The 22,321-nt window shown below is 37.9% G+C and overlaps 3 protein-coding genes across 9 annotated transcripts; 2 read left to right on the top strand and 1 right to left on the bottom strand.

Moving 5' to 3' along the window:
- The first annotated feature begins 311 nt into the window (after positions 1–311).
- Positions 312–5,163, top strand: alka (alkaliphile). 6 transcript variants are annotated; one of them, XM_043412462.1, is made up of 9 exons: positions 312–468; positions 560–645; positions 738–837; positions 2,019–2,173; positions 2,404–2,559; positions 3,205–3,345; positions 3,613–3,842; positions 4,586–4,720; positions 4,803–5,163. In XM_043412462.1, the coding sequence occupies exons 1-9, from the start codon at positions 398–400 to the stop codon at positions 5,052–5,054; spliced, it is 1,326 nt and encodes a 441-aa protein (XP_043268397.1). In that variant the 5' UTR covers positions 312–397; the 3' UTR covers positions 5,055–5,163. The 6 variants fall into 6 exon arrangements, with proteins under 6 accessions (XP_043268397.1, XP_043268395.1, XP_043268398.1 ...); XM_043412460.1 differs by having other exon boundaries at positions 726–837; XM_043412463.1 differs by having other exon boundaries at positions 323–468; positions 563–645.
- LOC122406762 (periodic tryptophan protein 2 homolog) lies at positions 5,118–10,445 on the bottom strand. 2 transcript variants are annotated; one of them, XM_043412449.1, is made up of 15 exons: positions 10,293–10,445; positions 9,772–9,884; positions 9,514–9,608; positions 9,320–9,448; positions 8,879–9,149; positions 8,481–8,665; positions 8,180–8,408; positions 7,511–8,015; positions 7,067–7,404; positions 6,790–6,937; positions 6,535–6,712; positions 6,176–6,319; positions 6,030–6,104; positions 5,518–5,737; positions 5,118–5,313 (listed from the first exon to the last, which is right to left on the bottom strand). In XM_043412449.1, the coding sequence occupies exons 1-15, from the start codon at positions 10,308–10,310 to the stop codon at positions 5,184–5,186; spliced, it is 2,778 nt and encodes a 925-aa protein (XP_043268384.1). In that variant the 5' UTR covers positions 10,311–10,445; the 3' UTR covers positions 5,118–5,183. The 2 variants fall into 2 exon arrangements, with proteins under 2 accessions (XP_043268384.1, XP_043268383.1); XM_043412448.1 differs by having other exon boundaries at positions 8,180–8,665.
- Positions 10,446–11,117: 672 nt separating this feature from the next.
- LOC122406873 (Vacuolar H[+] ATPase 16kD subunit 1) lies at positions 11,118–20,414 on the top strand. Its single transcript, XM_043412661.1, has 3 exons — positions 11,118–11,475; positions 14,728–14,917; positions 15,843–20,414. Exons 1-3 carry the CDS (start codon positions 11,391–11,393, stop codon positions 16,045–16,047), a joined length of 480 nt encoding a protein of 159 aa, XP_043268596.1. The 5' UTR covers positions 11,118–11,390; the 3' UTR covers positions 16,048–20,414.
- The last annotated feature ends 1,907 nt before the right edge of the window (positions 20,415–22,321 follow it).

Below are 22,321 nucleotides of genomic sequence, written 5' to 3'. Positions count from 1 at the left end.
GCTCGAATTATGAACCTTTTTTTCCAAGATTGAAATATTTTATTATTTACCTTTCCACCGCGCGACGATTCTCCGAGGAACTATTCGGACTGAATTTTCCGGCAAAATGTCATCTCGAGAAAAAAACGCGAATGGTGAGCGGGGCTGATGATCGTCAAGAAAACAGTCTCAGGTTGATTGCATAACTGAAAAAAAAGGTTTAATCGTTTAGTTCCACCTGATGATAGTTTTAATTGGGGTAGATTGTATTTAAGTGCCGAGTTATTAATTAATTGGCGTATGGGAGTGTGTGGACGAACAAGAAGAGTGCACTCTTGAACCTGCGGCGACTGGTGGGTGTCGCAGTTTTCGCATCCTCGACCTTTAGTCACGAATCACATTGTTCGAAACTAGTGCAATGCGTCGATCGGCTTTTGTGGTGTGCTTTTATTCGTGGTTAAATTTTGTAACTTGTGGGCGTGCTGGCAGGTAATTTCAAGTGCTTCTATCGATGCGTAGCTCTCGGAAATATTTGACCGATTTTCACGTGCTTTTTCACGAGTTTTATTTCCCATCGTAGCAGCTCTTTCAACACAAATGGTGACAACAAACAGAACCACTCGCAGCACGGACCAGGCTTCTCTTTGCCCGACAATTACGTCAAAGGCAAGTGTCCTTTTGTTAATCCTTCATTTTTCATAAATTTTCTCTTGTATTTACAACTGTGATGATATAACAAAAGACAGATATGTATTCAGAGATCAGGCCCCCTTCGACCAAGGGAAATCCCGTTGTCATTGATTTCAATATCTTCGTCGTTGACATTAATTCCATCAACGTCGAAGACATGGATTTCCGGTGAGTCCTGCGTAGCAGGTTCAACAATTTTCGTATTTTTCATCCGAAACAAAAATTCGATACGAGAATTTCTACAAACGATCCGTTGTGTGTGGTCCTTATCTTCAAAAGGCTCAATTGATAAAATACTTGAAAAGATAGATGTGAAGAAAAAAAACAGCTGATTCGAAAGTGAGTTTTTATATTAAGGGGTCAACCCTAATTAGGAATTTTTAAAAAATCAATTATTTTATCGCATTTTTCGAAAGTATACATATTTAAAAGTATCGTACTAAAATTTTATAAAGATCTGACCAATCTAAGTGTATTTTTGAACGACGATTACGCGGCTGTCTGAGCGCGCTAATATACGCATCGCTCGCGTAACGCGTTTTTCTCAAAATTACGTTTTTCGACGGCTCGTTGATGAAATCTCCGAAACCATTCAACCGGTCCATACCAAAATTTTACCACATGTTCTTTATAACTGTAGCTATAGCGTATATCGTACGAATTTTGAAATTTTTAATGGAACTATGTTTTTTTCAAAAAAACGATGAAAAAACGTGCTTTTCGTAGTTTTTGGAACAATGGCTGCAATTTGGACTTTTTTGAAAAACCAAAAATCGTGTATGATATGCGCTATAGCCATTTACCTGTTGAATCTAAAACCACTTTTTTTTCTCCGATCATCCATTCGAGAGATTTTATCGACAGCGCAAATCCATCTTTTTTTTGGATCTGTCTTCTCACTCATTTTTCTGTACGAAAACTGAGTAGAATAAAAATTAAAAAAAAGTTTTTCTGTATTTTAAGAGTGTATTTTTGTACACTTTGTATATCCATATTTATAATTTATAACGATGAAAAAAATTCGTGAAAATAGTATTCTTTTTGCCCTTCTAATTAGGGCAATGAATAATTATAAATGCAAAGGTGTTTATTTACGAGAAACACAAAAATAATAATTTCGTGGAGATATTGAAATGGCAGGATAGAAAAATGTGAGGTAAAACACTTAGAAATTGGGCCTCGGAGGATTTTTGATAATCGAAAATTGATGAATAACCTGTTGAAATGAAAAATATACCGTATCGATTTCTCGTAACAATTGGGGAAGGAGGCTAATTAGAATTTAGTACTAGAACCGTTAGAAGAAATCTCAACATAGAAATAACAAGTTTTTATAATTATTCCAACAGTGTGGACATGTTCGTGAGACAAAGCTGGACCGAGTCTCGTTTAAATATGCCAAACGACATATTCGAGGAAGGCGATGATTATGTGACCCTACCACCGGAGTTTTTCGAAAATGTTTGGCAACCGGATCCCTATTTCTTGAATTCCAAAGTCTCGGGTAACTTGTAACGTATTCAAAAGAGATAAAATTTTCATTATTTACATTTTAATCGAAAATATTTACATCAAAGCGAAATTGATGAAAAGAAAAACAAAACGTTGAAATTTCATTGGAAAAAGTCAATTCGGTGCTATTACAATAGTAACAATGAAAAGTTGATAAAAAAAATTGCTCATCGAAATACAATTTTAATGAAATAACGAAAAAATCTCATTTTTCTCCTACAGAAATAGCTGCACTCACTCACAAATTTTCATCAGTAATGCTGTACAGGAACAAAACTGTTAGATATTCGGCAAGAATGCACGCAATAGTAGCGTGTCAAATGGAGTTTCAGCTCTACCCAATGGACATACAAGTTTGTCCCATTTACATCGAGAGCTGTGAGTGTTTTGATTTATGATGTGTGTCATTTATTTATTACAAAAATAACGTGAGACGCTGTACCCAGGCACGTCGTAGCGCTCCTACATCCATCTCCCATTCTAACGGAATTCATCTTTTCCTTTGGTGTTCAAAGGCCGTGATCGCTCGTTCGCGTTGTTACGAGCTTTAAAATAGTCCCGTTAGATACATCGTTATAATATTAAGACCTACACCACTAAAATTGAGTTTCGTACATTTGTCCAACGCTCGCTAAAAATTCCACACTCTACTTCACCTCAAGATATTCCCCTTGGAAGTAAAAATTTAATTCAGAACGCTGACGTTGTGATTTTCAAATTTTTTAAATGTTGAAATACACGATGAAACGAAGAGAATGTGACATTGGAAAACGAAGATTCCAAGCACGTTGATAGTTCATTACAATTTAATTGCTCACTGGCCCAACACTTTTTGTATGATAAAAACTAATGGCATTTCGGAGTGAGTCATCGAATGTAATGAATTCAATTTTGAAAAACAGTTTTTATCGTTAGTTCCAAGTACTCGAAGCATTGAAAGAATTTTACTTTTCACTATCGTTTCGAACACGTTGAAATGGAAGAGATCGAGTTCGTTTTCATATTTGGTTGTTTCATTTGCAGTCTCTTACAACAGCAAAAAACTCCAATTAAAATGGGGCAATGGTGGAGTCACAGTGAATCCTGAATTAAAACTCCTGCAATACAACGTTGGGAAACCCTTGCTCGTCGAGGAAACGAGCAATTTTATACCCGAGAAAAATGGTCAGATAATACAATGACTAAAACAGCTTCTTAAATGTAAAAATATAATAAATTATCGAATCAATTATTTCACACTAATCGGAGGACAAAAAAGGTGCAAGTTATATCACACCAATCTCATCATTTCACTTTTTAATTAATTGATTTCGAATAACGATAATTTGAGTGTTGTTGCTCGTGCACGAATCTATACAACTTTTTCCTCAAGATCGTGTGATTGTTTACGAATAAAAATAGACCATGATACAGGATGTCTGAAAATTTCAGGAAACTTCTCGCGCTTGGTCGTCTACTTCCGTTTCGAGAGACAGATCGGTCATCACCTGATTCAAACATTCGCACCTTCGACACTCGTCGTGATGCTATCGTGGTTCAGCTTTTGGTTGGGTCTCGACGCCATACCTGGTCGAGTTACGCTTCTTGTCACGAGTATGCTCACCCTAGTAACCATGTTCACGGGTCTCAAAAGTGATATTCCACCGGTCGCTTACGTAAAAGTGAGTAAAAAGTCGAAATCGAAAAACACTCAATCTCTGTAGATGCTGATAAGAATCCCAATGATTATCTACTGCGGTGGCAACGACTCGAGATAAGTACATTTATGAAACACACACAATGATCGTGATTCTTCATACTTTAGTTTTTTGTAAATTTTTTCTATCGCAATAGTTTGTAATTCTATTTCCAGCTGAATTTTGCTCCATCTTTGCTTATTTTCGACATTTCCATGGCGATTAAGATTTCATCCGGAGATAAACAGATACGAGAGAGTACAAAATATGCAGACATAATACGACATTTCTTGTTACTTTTAGTCACGACCTCTTTTTCGTTGTTATGATATTTCGAAAAATTTGTTCAAGCAGATAAGATTGCTACTGAAATCTCATGACGAAGGTACGGAAAGCTGGTCGCAAATATTTAAAAATTTCTTACCGCAGTCACTGCACCATTTTTTATTGCGCGCCCGCATTTCGAATTGTAGAACGAAACAAAGTATCGAAATCGAAGTCGTGAATATTGGAACTACTTTGAATTATAAAATTATTGATGTTGAGAAAATATTGAGGCTCAATTCCCTTGGTAAATTTTCAAATTGATTGAAAATAACATTGAATGACTTTTTATTCATCAATAAAAAGAGTTTTTCCTTTCCGAGGAACACCCGAATTGAGCTCGTCGCATCAAAGCCACGCGCTTTTAACCTACCATTGAAAGAATAATTCTCAAATGATTCCAGGCGCTCGATCTTTGGATGGCAGGATGCATGTTTTTCGTTTTTGCAGCACTCGGTGAATTCGTTGTAGTTAAAGTTTTGGATTTGCGTGATCAGCAGGAAATGGATGCGCTCAATTTGCCACGACAGTATTACACGGTATGCCGTATTTATTGGAATAAAAACCGGGGAAAAAGTAATTTTTTCAAACATAGGAACTAAAAGCATTTTCCTCCTCCAGAGACTAGCTTCGATGGACAAAAGTTCATCAATTTGGGACTACGATTCGATGTCGATTGCACAGCCGAAAAAAAAGCGTACGGGCAGTCGACACCTTTTACAAACTGCCTGGTTGGATCCAGAAATTTTGATGCACACTAAAAAAGCACTTTCACAGAAAATTGATGCCCACAGTCGTGTCGTATTCCCAGCAGTGTTTTCATTATTCGTTGTGCTGTATTGGCCCATCGTATTTCTTAAAAAATCATCTTAGAGATTACCGACCCAAACTTTTTACGCAATATGCTGCGTCGAATTGAAATGAATTTCTCGTTAATACTTTATGTACAAGAAGTTTATTAAAAATGATCATACAACCTCGATGACAATGGCCTATCCCATCTTAATCTATCTCCATTTCTTCGATTGATGATTTGTCCGATTCGTCGTCGCTCTCTTCTTCTTCTTTGAATTTTTTGCGCAGTTCACCCATTCGTTTTATGTAACTCAGCGTGTATTGGTTGAAATCACAGCTGTAATTAATTCGTGAATGCCAAGTAAGAAAAAGGTATATTAATATTTCGATTCGTGTCCGGAAAATTGTTTCATAAGGGTCTCGGGTTACGTATCGTTCTAAACACAAATATTTTTTACGCAAGATTCTCCATTATCGATGGATTTATTCGTATCGATAAATTTACTGACAATTTATTTACGTGGATCTTTTTAATACTCACATTGCACTGAGATCGTCGTACCTCCGCTGCAGATTTTTTTGTACCGTCAACAAAGCTGGCATCTGCAACGACGTGTTCATCTTGTGTCCCTGTCTCGTTAATATGATTTCAATCCATAGAAGATAAAAGTGTATGTGTCTTGTGCTCTCTAGCTCAGAAGCGAGGAATTTCAATAGTCGTTCGACATAAATTTCCGGCATACTCGTTATCGTCAAATCAACTGTAAAAATTCATTTTATTATTGATAATTCAGGGATCGTTTCCGAGAAGCAGACTTATTCAAAATTATTAGTAGAGACTGCATATGTCGATATTGAAAAAAAAAACTGATTCGAACGTTTGAGTCCGTAAATAGGTTTTGTGAGATATCAAATTTTTTGGTCATAGCAGTCAGCAATTTTTATGGTAACAGCAAAGAATGCTAGAATATTGCAACAAATAATTTTGGCCTTACAAAGATTATGAAATAATTCGATTTTTGCAATTCTTGGCCACAAAATATTTCTACTTACTATCTCGATGCGCTATGTTTTCAACGACACATTGAATAAGTTCCTTTTCATTGAGCCTTAACGACATCATCAATGCTGAAAAATATAATTTTTAATTATCATCATATTCTTGGGTTTTTTTTTTCACAGCTGAGTTTTCGGATTACCTTTCGCAAATTCTTTCTCCTGCAAAGTATTTTTTACAGAATCGGGAGTGATTCCAAGTTCAAGATGAAACGGATCGAAAACGAGACCCATGTCGAGAGAGTATATTAGTAATCCTTCGGTCGTCGCAGCTGCCCAAGCGTGTCCTGAAACGAGTGTTAAAAAAAAAACAATATTTTTAAAGTTCCACTCGAAAGTATGAAAATTTGAATTCGATCTTTAACGACAATTATTTACACTTCTATTTCTGCGAAACATTACGAATTTCAAGAAGAAATTCATTCCAACCAAAAATTTTAACGTAGTTCGAGATAAGTTTTTTGAGCGCAAATAAATTAAACCGATGGAGAAAGTGATGTACCTGTAGGAGAAAACTGTAAACTGTATACTCTGACTTCGGGTTTCATGCTTCTGCTCGCCATATCGCCGCTTCTCGCACCTGGCAAGCGGAGAACAACTTTTCCACCTTCTCGTTCTTCACGTTCCTCGATCAACGCAATGTTTCCAAATTCAGTCATTTTTCTTCTATTAATGAAATCCTACGAGATCGAATTGTGCAAATTTAGATGGCCATCATATCAGAGAAATTGAAGAAAGATAATGTCGAAACACTAACGTCCACAGCATCAAACGATCTATTTTGTGTGATTTCGAATTTTTTCAGGAGAACAGCCTCTTTGACGTTGTAGATGCAAACATTTTTCGACTGCCCACCAGCAATAATACAATTTCCGTCGGCTGAGTAGCACAGAGTATTAAAAGCCCTGGAAATAATATCCAAATTAATAGATCGAAAATAAGAATTCAATACAGACATTTTTTTCGAAAATTGTATAAAATTCTGAAACAAATCAAGTCAGACGAATCGAAGGCATTATCAGTGAGATACGAACTTTCCTGCGAGACTCTTTTTCGCGGTAACTAGATCAGTGTCGGATCGTCCGCTTCCGAGATCGTTTCGGCCTTCTATACTGCCAGTTTGCATCGAAGTTTTGCAATCGAAAAACGATATTTGACCATCCAAAGTAGCAACTGCGACTTCTGCACCATTCGGTTTGTAAACGACGCACAAGCCATCAGAAGACAGCTGAATCGTTTCGTGACTTGAACCTTTTTCTATAGCGTTCCAAAGTTTCATGGTTTTATCCCAAGATACCGAAGCCATTGCTGTACTCGCAGGACTGGGGTTGAAGACTAAACTCGCAACAGGTCCCTCGTGGCCGCTGAGAATCTACTTTTTTCAATTGACTTTCATTAATATTGTTACGTACATAAAAAATTAAAAAAAAAAGATTTTTATGGGGAAAAAATTATATACAATTGCTTGTGGATCATACCTCGAGAAGCGTGCCAAGTTTGACGCTCCAAAGATATATATCAAAAAAGTCCTGTCCTCCAGCTGCGAGAAATTCATCACTAGAATCAAGAGCGAGACAAGAAAATTGAACTGGTCGTGGCGAGGTCAAAGTTTTGAAATTTCTGTAACGCGTTAAATCGTAGGCTCGGGCGGTGCCGTCGTAAGAGGCCGATACGATAAATTTGCGATTGTGACTGAACAGAACGCTGGAAATTGCAGAAATGTGCTCTTGGAATGTGACGATACAAAAACCCGTCATAGTATTCCAAATTTTAACTTTTCCATCGTCTCCCCCGGTCACGATGTACTGACCATCCGGACTGTAAGCCAAACAATTCATGTTGTTACTGTGACCTTGTTGCTTCATCGCGTATGTCTCGCTCTGCCATTCCCAGACCAATAATTGCCCGAGTTTTGAACAACCCAAAGCTATCCAATCGCCAGTAGAGTTCAATGTTATTGATGAAATACACTGGTTCGATATACTGCAACAGACATTAACGTTCCCATTAGAAGGTAGAATCGTGCGAGTGAGTTTCTTCCATTGACAAATAGCTTAATATTATTTACTATTCAATCAAAAAATTACTTTTTTTTGGTAAATTAACGTTTTTCTGATGTAATAAACCTTGCTCAGACTTTAAAATACCTTAGAGAATGGATCATGTTGACATCAGGCAATTCATACAGAAAAAAAGCTCCATTACTAAAGCCTACGACGAGAATTCGAGTATCCTTGTGATAAGCAGCTGCTGTGACGATTGCGGATCTGTCCTGCTTATGAACCTCGTCGGCCAAGTAATGTCTAGCAAGTTTTTTATACCTCAATTTCTTGGCCATACTTGACTTTGGCGTTTCACTCGTCTCATCGCCTTCCTCTGAAAGAATAATAATTAATATTGCTTTCATTGTACTTGAGAAAGAAGGAAATAATGCGAACAATATGTTACCAGAAGGATTAGTTTTCCTTCGTTCCGCACGTTTCATTTGCTTGTCCGTTTTTTCAACGGCCTTGTCCAAATCTACATCGTCCTCGCTGTCGCTTTCTTTCGGCTTTTCTCTTTTGATCGGTGGCTGCCATACGACCATGTCTTCAGGTTCAATCGTGCATTCCCAAATGCAAAGTTGTCCATTTCTAGTGAAAAACAAGATGAATGATTTAATGATTAATATTCGTTTCAGACGAAATCCCATAATTTGATTTTCAGGCAAACTTATCGATAGAAATGGTTACGACATGGTACTTATTATGGTACAAATGGCAAATTTTTTTATTGAGAATCAATTTTTCAACCCGCTCTTCAATAAATGAATTAACTTTATTCATCAATCATTTTTGCTTGTATACCTGCTTATTGTAGAAATATCGTAATTCTTTTTTTCGAAGTAACAACCAACTATTTCGTCTGTATGAGAGCCAAGCGTATACGATTTGAAGTTTTCCCATTTTTCCAAACTGTACAATTTTGTTGTTGTGTCTTTTGATCCAACAGCCAATAATTTCGAATCGTACGACCAACATAAACACGTGGTCTCATCGGTGGCTCCATGGAAAACTCGTTCCATAATAAATGGATTAAATTCTCCACTCTGTAGGCCAGGAGCATTGAATATAAAAACTGAAAAGTACAAATGAGTTATGTTTTTATAGTGATCAAATTTTAACTTTCAATTACTGTTATTTTTCAACAAACCTTGACAATCATGAACATTCTCAATGCTTAATGAACTTTGATTTTTCAAAATGTTCAATGATAATAGAGTCCAAAAATTTTTTTCCCACACTTACCATTATTTTCTTTGCACACAGCAAAGTGTTTTCCATCAGGCGAAAACCTTATGGCTCTTACAAGTCTTTTGAAGCGGTATTTGTGTATAACCATCTGACTTATCATACTGATTACATGTGCTTCACCCTCTGCAATGATCAAATTCATTAATAATGCACCATGAGAATGGACGAGTATTTAATCAATAGAATACCTTCGTTAACAGCTATCAATGTACAGCCATTCGGAGAAAGGTCCATTGCTGTATAATTGAATCTGCTTTCCACCGGAAGGGTAGTTGATTTGTTGCTGAAATAAATCGTTTAGGTGTAAGGTGTCTTTGGAAATTACTTAGTAAAAAATTTACAAAATTAATGAAATATCTGAGTTGAATGTTTATATCATAAAAATTGAATAGAATATATTGCAAGTTTAATTGCAAGTATAACTTTTACTTTATATGACTACTTACTTTTTAAGATCATAAATGGTAATTCGGTTACCGACAGGGCTGATAACGGATGATCCATCGTGAGAGAAAATCAGATCTCCTTTTCGATAAACCGTACCGAGCAAATTGCTAAACTGTAATACAAACATTAAGATCAATGCAATAATAGTAACTGAATAAAAATGTATGATCCAATAAATTATTAATTAATATGCAAAATGAGGATATTCAATGAAAAAATTCAAGTTTGTTGAATGAAAGTTCAAAGTTACAAATTATAACAAAATGTAGCATGCGGTGGTAATAGAAATATCTTGTTACTAGTAAAATTAATATATCAAATTCATTGGATAGAATTTATTCATGAGCTAAACTAGTTTGTAAGCATGATTTATTAAACAAGAAATCGGCTTGGAAAAATAACTGAATTTTATAGGTTAGAAAATGCACAATAGTATAAAACAAGTGACTAAGCAATGTTGAATTTTCGTGTAACAACAATCAAAAAGCCTGGGAAATCTGACAAACTCTTTGAAACGTACCTTATATGCGAACTTCATTGATTATATCTGATTCTTGAAAAAACACGTGTTGTAATATTGTTGTCAATGGAGCTCGCATAAAAACCACGTTTGCCGTGACATTTGAATTCGGTAGACTCGTACTTCCGGTTGCGTTCAAAAAAGATTGAATTGGCGGGGACTTTGATTTTGGTTCCATAAAAATGACACGAAACCGAAGAAAAATCGCATTTATTCTTCGTGCCATTATTATTTGTCAGTTTTAACGAAACAAAATAGGATTTATATATCTTTTCAAAGAAAATTATTGTTGGTGAATAATGTTGTTCGTGGATCGATCTAGCTATCAAGTTCCGGTAAAAATTCTCTGCAGGGAGTGCATAGAAAAGAGAGGGTAAAGGGGCTACGTTTAAAGAGAGCAACGTGATGTGCTCGTACCTTCGAAAATTGGGCGTCACGATGGTCGATAAATTTTTTCTAAAAAATAATACGAGTTCAATTATGGTTGAAACGATGATTTAATTCTTAAGAGACGTCACATTGTAAGATACTATAAAATTGGCAAAGAATAGTTGCATAAACTGCAACGAAAGTATGAAAAATGGATGTCACGCGGTCTAGGTGAAGAATGTTGAAGCCTGCGCATTGAAATAAATGTATAACTGGCCGGTGAGCCGCGATATTACTCGCGAGGTTTGACGTCACCTCGAAAAATATAAGACGGGAGCATCGATTGGTTGATACGCAGGCTACGTCGATAAAGGAGCGAATAAGAAGAGGATATACATATTTCGCCGCCCTCGCGAAGAGTCTGATCACGCATACACGCACGCGCCTTCTCTGAACTCGTCACTCGTCACATGACCAGCGTTCTGCCTGTACAGTAGGCCCTATTTGACAGTGCCCACTAGTTTAGTGAAGTGCAGTGTGCGAGGATTGATTCTTCGCTGAGAACGGCCACCCGTGTTTCGACAACCTGTAAATACTCTTCTCGTGTAACGAAAGAAAAAAAGAGAAAGAGATAACGGAATAATAAAAGAAACGAAAACTCTCGAGGGATTTCGCCGATCGAATTTTTAGAATCTTCTAAAGGAAAAAGCCAAAAAAACTCATACAAAAATGAATACCCCACTGCCAGAGACAAATCCCATTTACGGGCCATTCTTTGGAGTTATGGGCGCCGCCTCAGCTATTATTTTCTCCGGTGAGTTTCGTATGTTGCTTGTTTAACGTCCGAAGATAAAAATTGACCACAAAAAAGTTGAAACGACATCACTCTCATCAGGGATAGCGCGTACATCTTTCGTGTGCGTTTCCGCTCTATATATCTTTATCAACTGGTCGCTCCCTCGTCGACCATTTGTATTTCCATATTCACGCGAATTCTCTCTATCTCTCATGCATCATCAGCTCAGTCGGGGCAAAGGGACGTCTTTCCCATCCCCGTTTTCCGTTCTCACGTCTGAAACGCCATTTTCCTCAATACCCAAAGTGTAAAATTGCGACGAAAAGAGAAAAAATAGGGGAAAAAAAGAAAAGAATCTTGCTTGACCTCGGGACAAATCGATCACATTGCCAATTTTCACCCAGCGAATAAGCAGCGCAAACTCGTTCTCTCTCTAGCTCTCCGTCTCTCTCTTTCTCTCACTCTGCCTAAATCATGAGTTTCGAGAGTAATAACGTTTCTTGTCAAAAAAATAATATACCGCAAGCTACGAGACTGAAGGGGCGCTGGTGCGGATTTACTACAGCATGCAATTTTTTAAATCCCAACAGCCAAGACAAGCTCAAACTTATGTTTTAAAAAAAAATTCACGTTGGAAAACGCGAAGGATCAAAATGTAATATTAGTCCAACATCGGACAGTTACACATTTCGGAATTTGAAAAATTCGTAATATTGAACAAATGAAGCAAAGGGAAGGGGCTCAATCTTCATAAGTTTCGATCAAAAAACGTGATTTGAGTTTCAATACGCGATAAGAGCAAGAGAGAGAACACTTTTGTGTACGCGCGATGGTTTCTACCAATTATTTCGTAACGCTGACCTCGATCAGCGGTGTCTCGTGAAAGATAGAGAGAGGCAGAGATATAGATTCTTGACTTTGCTTGTGGAGCAACCCCGTGACAATCTCGTCACACCGGCAATGATCGAGATCTGGCGAATGATTGGCCATTTCGAACTGTAGCTTAACGCCATTTCCATTCCCTCAATGAAATTCAATCTTCCCTGTAAAACTGACAGCAACTTAGTATTTTCTCGTGAAATATAAATTTTCGGGGGTCTTTGCGCGATCGATCATTAACGGCGAAACGGGGCATTCGTGGCGCGGGCGTCTGTCTCTCTGTTTCCCTTTCGCGAGCGTCGTGGGCTCCCTGTATCGAGGAAATCAATACGAATCCCTTATCCCGTGTGCGCTAGGGCGCATATATATCTATACATCTGTACATACGTCTCAAATTTTCTTTTCTCCATCTAATTTCTTCCTGCGCTTACTAGCGTTCATGCTGTTGGCGTCTACGACACCACGCAGCGAGCGAATAAACGAGAGGCAAGATAAATAACAAGTTAAATTGAAAAATAGCAAAATATGTTTGGGCTAAAGTCTCGAAAGCGCGTAGGCCGGGACGCGAGCGAATCTTGATCAACGGCCAAATGGGCCAGCGTACGTTTGAGAAAATGCACTACGCTTACGGAGTGTACCGGGAGAAACGGAGGAAGATAGAGAAATCGGGAGAGTACAAAAACGAGACTTGCACAGGGTTAATTCTCCGGGGCCCCTCTCGCGATCTCTGACCGTTCTATCACTTTATTTTCCCTCTTCTATCGTTCCTCAACGTGAATGTCTCGCACGAATTTTTTAATTCATATCTCACAGTTGGTACCACCGTACCGACCAAATGATTATTTCATTCTACGCTCGCTTTCTTCCCGATTCAACACTCTCCTTCTTGTCCGTATTTCCAAGGGGTTTTTTTTCATTTCACCTTTTTTAACCGCTTTGAAAATCGCTCACGGGATCCTGTGCCACGCCCCCGCACCAGCGTTTATTCCATGTATCGTACGATACAGCGTATCAAACCAGGCAGTAGCGGCTCCGGGTCTTACATGATTGTCATGTGACTGCCAACGTGAGAATCATGTGACTACGCGATGGGCTGGGCGCCTCCTTCTTCCAGGCCCTCCAGCAACACCTTTTCAACTCGATTTTCATATAGTTTTTTTCACATTTTATAATTTATTATGAATTATTTACAAAAATTAATTTCTCACGTTGCTTCTTTTTGTATGAAAAACCAATTTATTTGCCCTGAACTTTGCACAATTCTAATGTTGACATGTGAGGCGATCCGCCCACGGGTTTTATTCATTTTAAAAAATTCACGTGAATTCGAGGTGCGCAGGCTTTCGAAGCGTCATTATTTGAGGTTAAAATTTCGTTCTAACGACCTCGTTACGATGTCCCGTTTTTCACGTACTTTCTCCATTTGTCTAATCGCTTTTCGTGCTTATACTTGAGCACATTTGACTCGCTATTTGTTCCGAGTTTCCATGAGCACCTGAATTATTTCACGTGATCTTTTCGTGTGGCGTAAATAACGCGAAAATTGAAGCTCACAAAAAGTGTTTCGATTCAACAAACAGCTTTGTCCTCGTTGAGCGATCGACTCGAATTTGTGAACAACAATAATCGATCGATTGTTATCGACGTTGACGCACACGCTCGGGACTTCAAACACCGGTAAAATTCCCCACAATCTCGTTTATCAGAATTCATCGAGTTGTCGATTGTCAAGCAGCAATCCACGGAGAAATAAATTTCACTTTCAAGCACGTATGTCTGTGAATCATCAGCGCTAGGGAGCAGCACATGACAGCTAGAAAAACTTCGCTCTCAGAGACTCTGCATAAATCGTCGTGTAATGAGGATTGAACCTTCGGAACTAATTCAAAATAATGCCTTTCAAAAGAAAACCGTAATCTTCAGTGAATTCAAAAATCATTTCCCAACATTGATCGTGTACGATAATATAATTATTTTCTTCCGATATATTCGTCCTGAAATTTTATAAATCAATTTTTAAATTCTCGATTCCAATTCCATTCTCTTTTGATCTATTTTCCTTGCAATCCCAAAATAAATTTGGGCTTATCGATGACAAATAAAACTTCGTTTTATGGTTGTATCTGTGATCGTGTATCCCGAATTATTTATAATCGATAATATTTCATTCAACTATGGCGCGGATTTTGAGCACTCGTCAATGAAATTGTTATTTTTGTGTAATGATTACAGGGTATCAATACCGATCGATAACTGATTCATTAAAAACGTCCATTAGAATAATTATAGTTTTAATTGGATTTCTAATGATGAGTTAATCGTGAAAGTTTTGATTTTTTCATGAGATTCTCCAAAGTAAAAAAACGAATAAATGTTGCTTGAATATTTTAGCTCTCGGAGCGGCGTATGGCACGGCAAAATCGGGCACCGGTATCGCAGCGATGTCTGTGATGAGGCCGGAGCTTATCATGAAATCCATCATTCCCGTTATTATGGCGGGTATTATCGCCATTTATGGTTTAGTCGTGGCGGTCCTTGTCGCGGCAGCGCTCGAAGAGCCCCAAAAATATTCTCTGTACAAGTAAGTAAATGCATTTTCCTTATCACGCCGGCCATCGATCGTGTCGCTATGCGGAATTTTGAAGAGTCCAGAAAGCTCAATGTTTTGGCTAGTTGTCAAGAAAATCGAGAAGAAAAAGGAGGAAAAACTCGTGAAAAATTATTTTCCTGTTCGGGAATGAACTGCCAATTTGACATTGGTTCGCTTCATGCTCTTTGCGAATGGGCAGCTCTCGCTTGTCCGTCCGTTCGTCAAATATAGCCAACAAAAAACTGACGTTCGGAGGCCCTCTAGATTCATTGACGAAAAAAAAGTACCCGCACTTCCGCTATTCCTTTCCTCGAATCCTGCCAAGAAAATATATTTGTAATATGCGCAACAGAAATTTATGCCAATTCATTTATGCGGACAATATCACAATAAAGCTATTTGTGGTTAATTCGAAAAGGCGAAAAAAAATGATCGAATATTTTCCACATCTATCATTTCATCAATGTAAATAATCATTTTTCGGTTCCTCGATAATTTGAAGATTTCCGTAAAATTTTGCACTCGAAAACGTTGGTTATCGACCCCTGGTTACAACGTAATATGAATATTATTCTCTCTGTTTCTTCTTAAGACATGCTGATTTTTGCTAAGCAACTGGTATCGAGCATAACTCGAACTTTCATATCCATGGTTGGAAAAATATTTACTGTTTTTACATATCTACACAACGAAACATGAATATTGAGAATTCTATGCAAAAGATCATACAAGAATGTTGATAACGGTTCGTCTTCAATGACATTTGTTAAATATGAGTTGGAGTGTTATTCTCGTTCTGTATAAGATTTCATTTCGAACGATACATTGAGACTGAGTGGAGAATTGAAAAAAAAAAAAAAAAAACATAATTGTGCCAAAAAAAGACAAAGTATAATAAAACATTGATATTTTCTAGGGGATTCGTGCATTTGGGTGCTGGCCTGGCGGTCGGTTTTTGCGGGCTTGCAGCCGGCTTCGCGATTGGTATCGTCGGCGACGCGGGTGTGAGAGGAACAGCCCAGCAGCCACGTCTCTTCGTGGGTATGATCCTCATTCTCATTTTCGCAGAAGTATTGGGTCTGTACGGTCTTATCGTCGCGATCTATCTCTACGCCAAGTAAACATCATTCTCATCAGTATTGGGGCAGGAACCTGAGTCTTGTCGCCTGCCTCGTCTGCGGATAAAAAAAAAAGAAGCAACAACAAAGTATAAGAAGAAAAAGAAAAGAAATTAAGACCCAACAAAGCTCCCCCTCAACTAATAAATATTACAACATGTTTCGACGTTTTACTTAACCACATCGCATTATACAAACGTACATATACCCACATCAGTTCATTTCAGCATATACCTCTGTAATAATATTTTGCGTCAAGTGTGAAAGAACGATACAAACGAGAGATTTTCGTCGAAAGCAGCTGTTCTGGCGATGCTGATTCATGCAAAAAAAAACGGAATAAAAATGCGAAGAATCCAAGTTTTTAAAATACCGTGAGCATGAGAAATATTGAAGTAATGTGCCGGGAGACTTGGACGAGAGACGGACGAGACGCGACGACATTTAACAGAAGTACGAGCCACAAGAGAGGCTGATCAACGATACGAAACGTGTACGTGTATATACGTATAACTTCAACGTGTAAACGAGGGAGGAATAAAACAGATCTAAAGCCTACATTAAGCAAAAAAGCAACAAATATTTAATTGAGAAAAATAGAGAAAAAAAGCCAGTATATGCAAGTCCAAAATCTCACGGAAAGGCAAACAGAGGGGAAAACTTACGTTCGAGATAGAGAAGATGTAAGCGAGGGCGACGAGAAGCACACACACACACACACACCCTTGACCCTAAAAATTATACCGAGAGCGAGGGGGGGGGGGGGGGGGGGGGCAGGGGAGAACGAAATAAAACTGAACCGCAAAAATAAACCCAACAAACCAGAAAACCTTTATCTTTCATTGTATAGTAATCATTGATAGGTATAGTTTGACATGAATTATTAATTAAATTAATCGGCTCTACTCAGTGTATAAAGACGGAAAAACCGAAGAAAACAAACCAACAAACGTTATGAAAAACGACAACATAAAAAAATAATTTAAAAAAAAGAATGGTTATCAATTAATGAATAATTTAGCACAATTATATATGCGGATGAGAATAAATGGAAACCGGCGTAACGGCGTATCGAAAATCTCCTCTTTGTGCTCGCGCGCCGTGTGTACGAAAGGTTTTTAGGTGCATCGCGCGATAATGAAATAAGAAAAGGAGAAAAAAATTTTGACACTAAAGAAGAATGGTAAATGATTGAAAATAACGTGCTATCGCAAATCGAACAGCAGTACCAGACGCATCACCTTAACGTAACGAACTGCATACAATCGAAAGTTATTACTATATGAATAATCCATAAACTCTCAATGAATGCATGCATATAAACATACTTGTGTGCGTGCGTTTATCAGAAAGCATCGTGAAATAAGAGCATAATAAACAACATTTGTATAGCAAAGATTGTGTTCGAAACGGAGAATACCGAGGCGAATATGTTTCTCATCAGTTCGAGGGATTTTTTTTTCCTTATTTCTTTCTTTTCCTCAATGACGGAAGACGTAACCGTCGCCTTTACCATTAGATAATGAGTTGCGATACACAATAGTATTTAAGTCTATTTGGGTGGCTGCTGGCTACTGCTGCTGGACGCAGCGGATTCTGTTTTTATTTTTCTTAGTTACACGATGCACCTGCACGCAAGGAAACTTTATTGAAAAAAAAAAAAAAAAAGAAATGTGGAGAAAAACGAGAATACACGCACGAGTTCAAGGGTGTGCGAGATGATTTGTAACCGCAGGGAGAAGCGGTGCTAATACGTGAAAACAAATATATATATATGTTATATATAACGAACCGTACATCGTTTTAAAAAGAGAAAGAGTTAAGGGAGAATAGCACGAAAAATAATACGTCGCTACGGAAGAAGAATTTTGGCGACGAAAAATCGCAGACACTTGTTGTAACAACATTTAGAAAAACGCCACGCGAAAGAAGCGACGACGAGGGGAATAAAAAAAATGTCGAGCGAGCGGTCACCCGCAAAGGCCAGCGGATAACTCTTGCGACGGGAACTACCTTCGTCGAAGCTTCGTGTCGTTGAGAAAGCGAATTAGGTTAGCCAAGTTCACCAGCGTATTAAACGCTGGAAAAATTGAAACAACGAGAACGAAATTAATGGGAAATATTTAAAGAAATGATAAAACACGTTGAGGAGGAACGTTTCGTGGGACTGTGACGAGGCAAATTTAAAATCATGGAAATTAATGCAAAAAGGGGTTCGAGGGTCTGCCTTCGGCGAGCAGGAAAAGAATATCAGCCAATAAATATGTTACACGAAAAAACACAGAGACAGACAAAAAAAGAATGAAATGATTACTAAAAAATAAGAAGAAGCAACAATTTGTACATTCCATAATATGAGTTTGTTCGGTCGAAAACGCGAGAAGCGCGTCGTATTATTGTCCCGGAAGGAACACGAGGGAGCCGTTCTCTGGATTTTTTGGTCACTCGAAAAATCCGAGAATGCGTGTTCACAATGTTTGGAAGGAGAAACGAGACAAAGAAGAAAACGATTAACGATCGCAAAATCCACCGTTCCGATTGTCTGGGAGCTGACGATTGGTCCAGTCTGATTTTCTCGTTGAATCGTCCATGCAAAAGCTTCGATTTCAAATGCAACTTCGTCTTCGATCCGACTTCAACGAGACTGGCAATATTTGGAGAACAAAAAGAGGCTTTTTTCATGGGACAAAAGGCGACCTCTCGCTGCGCTTTATCGACTGTGCAGTATCTCCTTGAGAACACTGGGCTCAACGTATAGCTGCATTTCCGGGCGAGAGAACGAGACAGAACGAGATGACGGGACATGAGAGAATGAGACGCAGAGAAAGAAAGCACACTCGTGAGCATCGATCGATCGTTTAAAAGGCGCCTAAAGAGGGAGGTAAAAAGAAACACGGCGGAATACGATTAATCGTAGCTTTACCTGAGGTCAAGCATATCACACGCGTTGATAAACGAGGACATTTCGATGAGGTCACACACACACACACACATACACACACACACAACGAAACAGCTCAATATCTCCCCCGAAAATGCTTCTATAACGAAACACTACGTATTAAAAAAAAAAAACGAACAAACAAACAAAAGAAACACAATTTCGAAGAGCAAAGACGAAATAACTTGATGGGGAAAAATTGGACTCCCGGATCAAGATCTCAAGGATTTTTCTTTTTCTCAACTCTCTCGAGAAAAAGAAGAATTGTCGTAAGGGACGCGACTCTATTGATCTAAAGATGAAGACCATACTGGAAGATGAGTAAAGAGAGTTTTGAACGGCAAATCATTCGAAACAAAAAAATGAATAAACCAACGTCTTCGAGGCATCGAAGATATCGAGCAGCGGTGGTGGCGGCAGTGGATCCTTTTGTTTTTCGCGATGGGAACTAACAACTTGGGCTTCCGTTGCATGTGCATGTCTCGGTTCTCACTTTATGCTCGACAGCAGATAAGTTATCCAAAAAGCGAGAGAGAGAGAGAGAGAACAAAAAAATTCAACTGTCTCTAAATCCTCATGAATATCGTCTTAAAGATAATAATCTCGTTCAACAATCACCTCTTTTAACGACTTTCGAATCGAAAAGAAATCCCCCAGATATACATGTTACCGATGTGATTATATACATATGTCTTACATCGTACAATAGAGCGCGTGTGTTGTACATACCACCTATTACGCTTCGAGAGCTATGTAATTGCACGTTGTTTAGGAGTAGCTTAGGCATATATAAGATTATCAGAGACGGAGGGAGGGAGAGAGAGAGAGAGAACAAAAAACAATGGAAATAGAAAAGAAGATAAATGATTAAAACTGTGTACCAAAAAAACCCACCCCTCGTTATATAATCGTGAATGAGAGACCAAAAGCTGAACGAGAGTGTGCAATGTAGAGAAACGTTTTAGCGAGTGAAAACAAAAAACAAACGAAAAAAAAAAACAACAACAACAAAAAATTATAATAGAGAACGAAAGAGTTGGGGGTACTTGAAAGGAGATAAATAATAAGGGAAGACGAATACTTGTAGAAAAAGTGAGAAAGAGAACGCTGCCGCTGCCACCCCCTTATTACAATCCTTATTGAAAGAAAGAAGAAAAAATCCCCCGTCCCAAAGAGTACTCTATCTTCCAGTGTTACTAGTAGATTCATTGTTGAGCGCTGAAAGTGATACTGATCAATATTATTTATGTTATGATTCGTCCTCGATGTTACAGAAAGAAAAGAAAAAACAAACAAACAAAGAACCGTGTTTAATAAAAATTTAATTTGGACAAACACCATAGACCTCTTTCATCTCCGAAAATAGTCCTCTGTGTAATGCAATATCGTTAGCATTTTATATTATAATAAAAGAAACGATGTTGTGTCATTATTATGATTTTCTTCATCGCCTACAAACGCTCGTTTGACTTGTTTACGATCCCACGCTTTTCGACGCCTCGATTCTTCACACGGTGAGTTTCTTTTCTTCTCTCAGATATATGGAATACACTCTGGACGCGTTAGATTTTGTTGATCTTTGTATCTTGAAATTTGGGCGAAAAATCGAGTTACTTTATATTATTAATTATTGTCATTGCTTACCGTATTTTATTCGATGTTCTCGCGTTCAGGAATATGTTTTGGTAGGTATATGAGAAAAAGAAAAATAATTCAGACATTCACAAATGTTCGATATGTTGAGCACAAGGACTTTATACATTTCTATAATACACGTGTAAAATTTCACGTCCATCCACAAACCAATTTCGTAATTATATACTGCCACTAAAATTCTTCATGTTTTGACGAAATTTTTATTTCCACACATGCTCAATCGAGGAATACAAATGTTGTGAAATTTTATTTGTATTTTTCGTCGATACGGTCGTATATATGCAGGCAAAAAAATTTTTGTTAATCACCGAGAAACTTAATCCCATTTTCTCTTGTGATTCGAATAAAAAAAATGTTTTTGTTTGAATTCAGTGTGTGCGCGCGCGCGCGCGCGTATGTATGCGTCTGTGTACCAATAACGAAAAGTCTGTAGCAAAAATGTACACAAAAAATTTTCAAAACTCAGCTGCGATGACCGTTGCTTTGTTTTCTGTTCCGGAACGCGTCACGAAGTGAAACTTTGTTCAGCTCGTCACCGATAATTTAATTCCACTTTTTTTTCACGCCATTTACCGACGGAATTGTTGTTTTGATAAAGCGTCGAATGTCGGTGTACGTCCCATACATATAATATTTATAACTCTACGATTTAAAAAACGAGTAAGAAACGAAGCTTCCTTTTGTGAAGAAGCAAAAATGGCAGTGAAATTTCTTGAAACTCTAATTTTCACTTAACGAAACGTCAAAGAAAAAAAAAACAACATTGAAGGCTTATAGATACGAAAAGTAACATTTTTCAAATTGCTACCAACATTTATGTTTGCATGTGTTTCTGACGAATTAGCACATCGCTCTGATTACAAATATTTACGATCACAAAAAACGGAACCCATGATTTTTTTATCTCAAGTTTAAAAATTTCCAATTAATTCATTGGTCGCGTCATAAGTTTGCCCGAATGAATACTAAATTCTGCGGAAATTAATCAACTGAATCATAATCAAAAAATCATGCTCGCGTTCATACGAATTTTTCTACAGTATTTTTTTAGACATTGCATCGATCGCGAAGGTGAATTTCGGTGAAAACGCATAACTCCCGTCTTTTTGCCCTGCGGGCAGTCGGGAGTTAAAAAATGTAAACAGCAGTGTACGCGAACTAGACACGTCAATAGCGGCGTTCCACTTCGGAATACTTTTCTGCATGTGTCTCCGACGTGAAATATTTATACTTATAAATTTCAATGCGAGCCGGTAGGAGTTGCTCCGAATACATACTAATTACTACCAAACAAATGAAACTAAGCCAAACAATCAGTCGAATAAAAATGCTGAGTTACGTATATTTTTTTGTGCTAAGGATTCTTGCACATTTATTGAAGAAAACGAATTATCGAAAATGGGTGTTTTTAACCATTTACGAACAGAAATTTGACCAATTGATCTCGCTAACGGCCCAATGAAAAGACTGTTGCATTGAGAAGCGGTAAAAAACCGTTAACCCCCTTTCTGTAGAGATATTGATTTTGGGGGGTAACGAGGGTCAACATCGTGAATTCTCGTGACATGTGGCGTTGTCGGCTAGAAAGCGGCGTATCATCGAAGCAATTTCAACAAGTTGCTTATTCGTTTGACTGATGAATCGAATAATGGTGTTACAGGCACAATCACAAAGAGTGGA

This window comes from Venturia canescens, chromosome 2 (assembly GCF_019457755.1).
Source record: "Venturia canescens isolate UGA chromosome 2, ASM1945775v1, whole genome shotgun sequence".
Lineage (NCBI taxonomy): Eukaryota > Metazoa > Arthropoda > Insecta > Hymenoptera > Ichneumonidae > Venturia > Venturia canescens.
The sequence above is the reverse complement of the archived record's forward strand: the minus strand, read 5'-3'. Positions and strand labels throughout refer to the sequence as shown.

What these genes read in the sequence shown, in the direction of transcription:
- alka (XM_043412460.1), top strand. Translation starts at nt 398, where the DNA reads ATGCGTCGATCGGCTTTTGTGGTGTGCTTTTATTCGTGGTTAAATTTT. An exon ending in GCCCGACAATTACGTCAAAG is followed by an intron (nt 646 to 725) that starts GCAAGTGTCCTT and finishes AACAAAAGACAG; the next exon opens with ATATGTATTCAGAGATCAGG. An exon ending in TTTTATACCCGAGAAAAATG is followed by an intron (nt 3,346 to 3,612) that starts GTCAGATAATAC and finishes TGAAAATTTCAG; the next exon opens with GAAACTTCTCGCGCTTGGTC.
- LOC122406762 (XM_043412448.1), bottom strand. An exon ending in GATATTTCTACAATAAGCAG is followed by an intron (nt 8,666 to 8,878) that starts GTATACAAGCAA and finishes GTTTTTCACTAG; the next exon opens with AAATGGACAACTTTGCATTT. An exon ending in AACATGATCCATTCTCTAAG is followed by an intron (nt 8,016 to 8,179) that starts GTATTTTAAAGT and finishes TGTCTGTTGCAG; the next exon opens with TATATCGAACCAGTGTATTT.
- LOC122406873 (XM_043412661.1), top strand. Translation starts at nt 11,391, where the DNA reads ATGAATACCCCACTGCCAGAGACAAATCCCATTTACGGGCCATTCTTT. An exon ending in CTCAGCTATTATTTTCTCCG is followed by an intron (nt 11,476 to 14,727) that starts GTGAGTTTCGTA and finishes TGAATATTTTAG; the next exon opens with CTCTCGGAGCGGCGTATGGC. An exon ending in CAAAAATATTCTCTGTACAA is followed by an intron (nt 14,918 to 15,842) that starts GTAAGTAAATGC and finishes GATATTTTCTAG; the next exon opens with GGGATTCGTGCATTTGGGTG.